Raw genomic sequence first — 9,858 nt, 5'->3', positions numbered from 1 at the left:
TAAGTTTGACATATCTAAGATAGTGACATTTTCGGAGATATACCCGAATGATTTTAGTAATGAAAAACGAGGGTGCATTTCAAATTTCCGTATCAACTTTTATCACACTTCAAAGGAAGATGATGAATTTACAAAATTGGGTGGAATGCGTGACTTTTCAGGTGTAATGGTGGAAACCGGAAAGCACACCATTTTTCCTTTGGTTTATCGAATATTGAAGTTAGCGTTGGTTTTATCGATTGCAACCGCAACAGTTTCGTTTACATTGTATAAAACACAGCGAAAAAAAAAAAATTTGAACGTTACCCTTGAGATTTATGTCTAGATTCGCCATAGATACTAGTTAAGTATAATAATTGGTTAATAACAATGTAAAATTTGAAAGAGAATAAAAAAATAAAAATTTGAACTTTACATCTAGTGCCCGATTCTTGTTGGATCCTTCACTAGAAATTGGATAAGGCTAGATTGTCACGATCACATATATTATATATTAAGACATGTCATGTCTCTTAACAACCTCAATGATATAAAACTTTCCCAACTTTCCATGGATAAATTCTCAAAGTTGCCGAAAAGTGTAAAGGGACATATGGATGAATTATCATCCATCATCCAAACGACCCGATATTTTTGGCGTCATCATAAACTAAACGCGCAAAATAAAGTGATGACAAAAACTAAATGAACAAACACCTACAAAGAACACCGAATACCTTTAAACAACATAAGAATGCCATAAAACACCAAAAATAATATGATCGAGCAGATAGTAACATTACATTAACTACAATGTTAAGAATCTTTTTCGTTGAGTGAAAATAGTCATAAATAAAAAATAAAAGGGAAAAGCCAACGTTTATACGCATGCAATAACTTAACTCATCAAACAAATCTCCCTAATAGTGGAATATTATTCAGATTGCCCGTGATTTTATTATGTCAAAGCTCATCTCACTAGGGTCTGTAGCTTGCAACTCAACTTGGATCCCATCAAGTTCTCTCTTGAATCGATCCTTGGAGCTTGCATACACCATCTTCATTCTCACTTTAGATGTATCTGGTGACCTGTTTTATTAAAATATTCCTATCTACATTATATTTTGATCAAGAAGTATGCATATATGAAATGTTTTAAACATGATAAAACAATATTAATGAGGTGGCATATATATCATTACCAGGCAATGAAGAAAATCTTGCTTTTCTGGCAATTTTCATCAGTGGTGAAGTCAAAATCAAAGACAGCATAGCGACATTCATCAGCGGGAAGTGAGTTTGTGAAATCCTCATAGGTCTCATTAGGTCCACCAATCTTATCTAGCTTCACCTGTTGATCTTCAATTTTGTAGGTAATGAATCTATAGTTTCTTTTTGATTTTAACTCTAGAAACTTCAGCTTGCATTCATCATTCACAGCCATTCCAGAAGCCGCATTCGCCTGGTCACATTTGCCTTGTAATCCTTAATTTGATTATCCAATAGGCAATCATATAGGTTATCATGCAAATTCTAATTAACCTAATGACACAACTGTGATAATAAATGGAAATGAATGTGAAATCCATCAAGCAATTAACATTGGGCATGAAGGAACATAATATCACATTATGAACAACAAAAATAATAGAAAAACTTATGCTATCCGCCATTAGAGAAGCTCGATTCCTCGAGAAGGACTGATAACAAAAGAGAAATCAATGATGAAATGTGTATGAATGTCGATTTCTGAGTCCGAATGATTATTTACGATCAATGCTGTAGTTGTTTAGGTTGTCGTGAATGATGAATGCACAAACCCGTTATTTGACAAATCATTATCCGTAGCATATGACAAAATATCAACAAATTAAAGAAGAAAACGCATGTAATAATGAAAATATTAAGATCCAGGGAAAGATGCGGTACCATGATTGCTTGCTTAATTGGATGAATTTGTTAAGAATAGTATTATCGAAAGAAGGAAGATTGGGAAAGAGATCCTTGAAAACTAATATTTGTTGTTGAGGGGAAACGATAGATTATAAGGGAGGAGAAATTGTCTTTCAGCCTGTTGTGCATCACCTTCCAATTTTATTATTTTCCATTTTATTAATTTTTTTCTTGTTAAATAATATTTGTTTAACAACGAAATTTGTATTTTCTTCCTCTTAAAATATGAGGATTTTTATGAATCCATAAATAAAAATGGCTAAGTGCAAAAAAGTCCGGATGACTAGGGTAAAACTTAAAAAAAACAAAAAAAAAAAAAAGACCTCGAACTAAACAAACCATATTATGTTAACCAAGAGCTATAATAACGAATTTTCACTTAAGCTTACAAGAGTGATCTTTATTGACCTATACTTTTGGTGAATCTATGCTAGGGGAGTTCGAGGCTACCACCATGCGGCTAGGACTACTCGAGCAGCTACAACGCCGCTACCCTTGTGGGCAGTGGCGGATCCTGAAATTTTTTTAAGGGTTTGCACTGTTTTTTAGATGCTTCAATTTCATAGAATCGGATAAAAGAAAATCGGGCCGGTTAGAAGGTTCGGGTCGGTTCGATTCAGGTAAAGTTTATCGCATAATAAAAATACGATACAATAGAAGGCGGAGTTGAACATTTAAATTAGGAGCTGAAAACATTAAAACATAGCATTATAAAAAGTAAACGAGCTATATTTATACTTCTAGAAAAAAAAAGGGGGTCGGGACCCTCCTCGTCCCTTAAATGTTCAAGTGATGAAGTGATGGTCTTAAATCTTAGAAAACACAAATAAGTAAAATTAAAACAATCAATAAAAAACCTTGTGAAATAAAATAGGTTTCTTAATTTTAAATAAACGTCTAATCACTATATAAAACACAAAATAAAATTAACCGTAGACTAGAAATAAAATAACATATATAAAATTTAAACTAATAAATGACTTAACGATTGTAATCAAACTAGAAAACAAAACTTCATAAAGTATTAATATTAACTTATTAAATAAATAACTATCTATAAAAGGTTAAAAACAAATAAATTTGATCATGAAAATGAGATAAAAGTTAAAGAAAAGAAAAGCATTACCCTGGACCTAGTATACCCACTTCTAAGTAACATAATAGAAAATCAAAATGAACCGTCACTAACAAGAATCGAACTCGAGACTTCAATGTTAACAACCAACAACTTAGCCACTCCACCACTTTTCTAATTTGGTTAAACGGCGCACTTCAAATTTATAAGCGGGTGCACTTCAGAATTTATATATAGCATTATATTACTATTTCGAAACTCAGAGGTTCTCGTGCACCCCCAACCTTCAAGGTAAATCCGCCCCTGCTTGTGGGTAGTTGGCTCTAGTTCTTGTCACCTGTAGGGATGATAATAAAACTCTAACCCGATACGAATACCCGGAAAATATAAGACATGTATGGATTACTTCTGAATGTTTTCACGGGTTTGAGGCAATAATGGAATTTGTGAGACGCCCGATTACTCGACGTGGATTACCCAATAACATAGGCTTGTGAGGGCTGGCAATTCGTGTCTTAACAGGTTTAACAGGTATGAAGCAACACGTTGAACACAAGTATCAAACATGAATACGACTTGTTTAACTACTTTATATGTCATGACTACAAGACAGTTTTAAGTTTCATGTACCAATAAGGGGATACAATGGAGTCTAGCCTTCTAATTTCAATTATTTAAGAAAATTAAAAAATCACTTACTGCACTTTTTTGCTTAACAGGTCTTATCGTGTATTTAACAGGTACCCAATTGCCAGGTCGTCGACCCAATTATTGACCTTATAAATTATTGTGATACATCCCGAAAAGATTTGGAATGCGTACTAACGCATAGAAACAAGGTTATAACATATGCTTCCCGATAATAAAAAACGCACGAGAAAATTTTACTATCCTTAACCCAGAGTATGGGACGATTATTTTTACATCTGATGCATGGGCATGCTCCTATTATACCATCAAAGGCATAAATTACAAGAATCGCAGAAGCTTATGACCTGCAATTAATCTAACAAAACTGAATACGGGATAAGGAAGACGAGTAGAGTTGTGGAACAGGCGTAATTGTGAAAACCGATACCTCAAGAGGAAGAGATGTAATTAAACACTGGAAAGTACGGGCATTGGAAACAATTGTTTAGACAAACCGTATCGGGCAAATTCATATTGCCCAAAAGAAAGCCCTAAAAGCATAACATTTGTAAAACAAAATCTTGCATGGGAACGAGCAAAACTTCAAAACAAAAACCGATAAAAACCTATACGTCGAACAAACCGAGTTTAGATTCCAACTTTTGGTAAATTGTGTGACTTAATCATGGACAAAGCACATAAGCCTACAGATTCTATTCATCCCGGCGCTGATAAAGACGTACAAATATTTAAAGGAATATTATTGATGGTCTGAATGTATGAGTCGGGTTAGAATTAAGGCAGAATATCAAAGGCCCTTGGTAATGTTACAATCACCGGAAACACCCAGTGGAAGAGGGAACAGAGTACTATGAGTCTCGTAACACATTTTTCATAAATCATCCCGGGAACACAATGTAGTTCGAATCCTAATTGACAGGCTAACTTAAATTACACATTTCCTCCGGAATTATAATAACTACATATCTGAAAGGCTCGCCTACCATTATATATTTATCTATTTCGATTACCTCAGATTGAGATAATCAGTTCACCTATTAATTCTGTCAAACTTAAGAAATCGAATCGGTTTAAGCACGGACTGCCATTCCCAAATAAACGATCAATCTGGACGAACTATACAAACATTGGGAGAATTACATTGCAACTGTATATTAAATCTTGAAGGAAATAAAGGCCAGCATTTTCCACTGGTCTAATCCTCGTATTCTAATAATTACCATAGTATTATACGAGCAACACTATAACTATTACGATACGATCAAGAATATAAATCGTCACCTTAATAGGTTAAAAGTTAGCAACACTCAAATGCAAAATCCAATTTGGTTCCAGAAATCACAGATAAAACTCGTAAAATTCAAAAACAAACTGAATGCTGCCTAAGACTGACCAAAGAACTATACCGATGTATGTAGTAGCTTGCTAACCTTTGGAAGGTATTACTTGAGTTGAGGAAATTGATATGTTAACATTAACATACACAGAACTGTACGAAGTTCCTCGAAGCAAACAAGTGCCTTATTGACGAAGTAGAGATAGTACCATTTGGAAACTCACACATAACTAAACTTTGTAAAGAACCCGTATAAATAATAGGCGGGAAGGCAAACAGTTACGACTCAACAGAATTTCAATGGTCAAAGTTCGGTAAAATGCCTTAACGGGGAATTATATACATTTGAAACGAAAACAAATATTCATGATTGTTCCTAAGAAAATTTTAAATAGTATATTGAATTTCGGGGATGAAATTTCTTAACGGGGGGAGAATGTGGCATTCGTGACAAAACCGGTTACACCTCAAGATTTACAAATCGAATAAGTGTTTAACCGCTTATTGTGTAACGAATGAACGGATAACCGAACAGGTCTGGTTTTGACCCAGGTATCCCAGGGGGCCATCTATAAGAAATATACGATTAATATAAGCTAATATATTAGTAATATGGTCTTAGTTCGATAGCAAACAAGTTAAACGAAAACATGCTCGTTTAACTACCCGCTCTAGATTTAAACGCGAAAGATAGTTACAAACCAAGCATTGTATCATCCATTAAGTCGAAAAAGACTTACCAAACAATTATTTGAAAGACAAAACATAAAAACTAGTCCTTTATGTTTGCACGTTTTTTCAGTAGACGTCCTTTCGCAAACTTAATGGCATAAAACATCCTTTATGCTCAAAAACTCTATCAAGTTATGTCCTTTGGTCCTAACCCAGTTAACTTTTCTCGTTAAATTCGGTCATGTGCCAGGCACATGAGGGTAGTATTGTAAATTTACTTATCCCTTTATAAAATAATTAGAAATTTAAAATTAAAAAAAATTAAATACATTTAAAGGAATAAAACTCTCTCTCTCTCTCTCTCACTCACTTTCATCCACCACCACCACCATTCTCTCTCTCCCTCTCAACCTCCACACCACCTGCCGCCACTAGAAACACCACCTGCCATATCGGCTTCTGCTTGTCTCTCCACACCACCGCTTATATAAGGCTTCCGCCTGTCTCTCCCCAAAAGCAAATGTTCCCTTTCATCTTCTTTCTCTCCACCACCATATCCACCATGTCACCCGCCACCACCACATCCATCATCAACTGCCGCGCCAACACCACCACCATCGTCTACATTGATTCAAAATAGAGTTTTGTGGTGGAGTTTGGTTTATTCTAACATAGATCTATGGTTTCGATTATGGCAAATCTAGGCTTTGGTGATACAATACAGATCAGTCGAGGCGGAAAAGAGGGGAATGGGTTGGTTTGATGGTCAGGCGATGGTTATGATGACAGTGGTAGCGGCTTTATGCGATAGTGGTGAAGGCTGCTGGAAATAATGTTCGACTATCCAGTGGTGGGATGCTGAGGTTTCAGGCGATAGCGGTTTCAGGCGATGGTTATGATTGAGATGCCGATGGTGGCTGGCTGTGGTGGTGGGATGCAGTGCGTGCAGCGGTACTGTTGGTGGCGGGTTGGTGGTGAGATGTATTGGGTGCAGTGGTATTGTTGGTGGCTGTGGTGGTGTTGTTGATTTTGGGGATTTGGAATTCCGGGGGTTGGATCGGAGATAGAGAGAGAGAGAGAGAGAGAGAGAGAGGTGGTTTTATTTTTTAAATATATTTATTCTTTTAATTTGGTTATTAAATTTATTATGTTAAATTACAAAAATACCCTCATGTGCAATGCACATGACCATATTTAACGAGAAAAATTAGCTGGGTTAGGGTCAAAGGACAAAGCGTGATAGAGTTTTTGAATACAAAGGATGTTTTATGCCATTAAGTTTGCGAAAGGACGTCTACTGAAAAAACGTGCAAACATAAAGTACTAGTTTTGATGTTTTGTGTATTTGAAATGTTTTAAGCGATCCGTGAAAATATTTTCGAATTTTACAAACGTATACTATGTTTTTATAAATTTATACAAAAATAGCTGAAAAACACTTGTTTTTGCGCTGTTTGTCGCACCCGATATGTTTTTCGTGCGAAAAAAACGAACCCGAAATAAAATTGGACTTGGTATTCACGTCCGGACACGCAAATCGAGAAAAAATGGGCAAAATTGGGCCCAAATGGGGGGTGGGGACAAGTTAGCGGCCGCCACCCCCACTTAATTACTAATATTGATGTTTCCTTTATTATTAAGAAATCTAAGATATTTTACAAATCATTTCCAGAAGTTAACAAAGTTATTTGCTGTTCTTTCACCCAAGCATCAAAACTTAAGGTATTTTGACAAGTTTGATTAAATTTATGCATGTTTAAACTTGTTTACTTTTATATAAACATAGTTTGATTACCAAAAATCACTCCTAACCATGTAAAAAACCTAAAAATAGTTCAAAAACATGTTTTTGATCCTACACATGTTTAATACCTTAGCCGAAACCCTAAGTTAAGAGGCTTCCATGTTGATGAAACTTGCTTGTTTTGTGACATAGGACCCGTACCTAGCTTGCAAAGAAGCACAAGAACCCAAAAACTTGATTAGAAGGGCGAAAATGAACCAAAATCGCTAAGGTAATACCGAATCACTTGATTACGGGCTGTTTAGGATTAGATTGTGATGTGCATATTTTTAGGCTATGAAATTTTGCAGGAACATCAGAGACCATATCATTGAGTCCCTGTTCAAATTTGGTAATTTTTCGAGCATCCGAGAATATTTGGCGAATTTATTACCTAATTGAGGCGTTTATTTGGGAAAAATAGTTAAAATGCTTGAAACATTAAGAAATTTTTTGGGAAACTTATATTTGGTATATTATGATTACATATGAAATTGGGGTCATTTGGAAAAACCTAAGTATGTTTTGTGCATTTGCGTTTATTTTAATTTTCATAGTAGTTTTTGGCTTGAAAAGGATATTTGGCAAGATTTTTAGAGTTTGGAATTTTTCCAGGTTGTTTTGGGGTATATTCTGGTCACTCAGAATTTTTGGCGGATTTTTCAGAAATCGTTTGGTATAAACGGACGATTTTCAGGCTAAATATAACCGATAAAATAATTTTTCATAAATTAATAAAATAGTAAATAATTCCAGAAATATTTTTATGAAAATATAAATATTTTAATTGATATGTGGTTAAATTTTCATAATTTAATGATTAACGGATAATTAATTATGCTAATTTGAAAATTAAACAAATTCAATTTTGATAAAAATCGACAAGTTCGTGATTAATGAACCTGTTGGAATATCAGAACACTGAGAGTGGTAAAAAATCATATTTTTGGATTAATTAAGTAAAAATGAACTTTTTATGAGAAACCCGGACGATTTGGATAAATTGTACGCGTTTTTCTCAAATCAAACTGAATAAACGGAAACGAGCCACGTAGTGAATCCAGAACCCCAATGTGTGATCTTTCTTTATAACTTACTTGTTTTATCGACCAACACATTTACCCAAGCTTACATCTCCATAACTGTTTTCTGAACACGTAAACGAAAAACTTGGTCCAGCTGGGAAATTGGGAAAACCGAGCCAAGTTCAGTTTTAAGTATTAGACATTGAACGCCGTCACAATCTAAGCCTATTGACACTTTCTGGGCATAACAGCTATACCCAGATTAGATATACAGCCCAGTTTAGTATAATGATTATATTAATATTAAAATATTAATATTATTATATTATTGATTATAGGGACCAGTAATTACGAGTCAAACAAACTACGAGCCGACGCTGTACTGAATCCTGATTAAACCGTGAGTTTCATGACCCCACTTTAAACTGTTTTTACAAACTTTTGAGGTGAAAAACATGTTGATACATATCTCCACAGTATAAATTGTTTGATGATGGGAATTATCTAAGTGCTAACACACAAAAGTCCCCACGAACACAGTGATTAACTTCGAGCCGATGGGTTGTGATTAGTACTATTGGTTTGACAAACCCAGGCGGGGCTAGCACGGTTTGCTGAGACATTATCCCGTTTGCACATGACCATAAATATACAAACACGCTATGTAGTGCTAGACATAGCTACTCAGGGCATGTTGTGGGCGGAAAGGGGGCCACAGTGGTTGGTTGAGCGTGGGAAATGAATGCACGCAACACAGATAGCCAAGGCTTCACTGTAGATTAGCATAATTACATCATAAACATACAAACAAACGTACTTGTGAACGTACATACATACATACATACATACTTGCGTATTTACAAACTATGATTGTTGTACGCACAACTGATTTCTTGAAACTCGTGAAACTCACAAACTATTTGTAGTTGATCCGTTTTAACATGTTTTTCAGGTATACCAGACTTGAACTAGAAAGTCAATGTGCTACGTGTTTGACTTGCGATCAATGCTCGGTGAATTGATGCAAGTGTGCTATTAAGAAGTAAAGCCGCTTAACGGGCTGGATTTAGTTTGTATCACCTAGTTGTAAACAACGTTAGATCGATGTAAAATATTGTAAACTAGTTTGTATTGTTCTTTATAAACAATGTGGTTGATACCAGAGGTGTCTGTTACATTTCCGTTTTACGCTTCCGCAAATCGCTTAACGGGGTGTGACAGAAGTTGGTATCAGAGCCATTGGTTATAAAGGATTAGGTTATCCCTTAGGATACCTTAAATATAACCGTAGGCTCGATTAGCATTGGGAAAATAAATAATAATTTAATATTATATACTGATGGATGCCAGGATGAACTTGTAGGGCAAGTGGGTTATTATGGTC

The 9,858-nt window shown here is 35.1% G+C and overlaps 1 protein-coding gene across 1 annotated transcript; it reads right to left on the bottom strand.

The window, feature by feature from the left end:
* Nucleotides 1-481: 481 nt before the first annotated feature.
* On the bottom strand, nucleotides 482-1,441 carry LOC143553079 (actin-depolymerizing factor 7-like). Its single transcript, XM_077043141.1, has 2 exons — nucleotides 1,182-1,441; nucleotides 482-1,068 (listed from the first exon to the last, which is right to left on the bottom strand). Exons 1-2 carry the CDS (start codon nucleotides 1,421-1,423, stop codon nucleotides 918-920), a joined length of 393 nt encoding a protein of 130 aa, XP_076899256.1. The 5' UTR covers nucleotides 1,424-1,441; the 3' UTR covers nucleotides 482-917.
* Between the last annotated feature and the right edge of the window lie 8,417 nt (nucleotides 1,442-9,858).

The sequence above is a fragment of the Bidens hawaiensis genome, unplaced genomic scaffold, assembly GCF_021521415.1.
Source record: "Bidens hawaiensis isolate Kalapana, Puna unplaced genomic scaffold, B.hawaiensis_p1.1 tig00017141_1, whole genome shotgun sequence".
Lineage (NCBI taxonomy): Eukaryota > Viridiplantae > Streptophyta > Magnoliopsida > Asterales > Asteraceae > Bidens > Bidens hawaiensis.
This window is presented reverse-complemented; position numbering and strand designations above follow the sequence as displayed.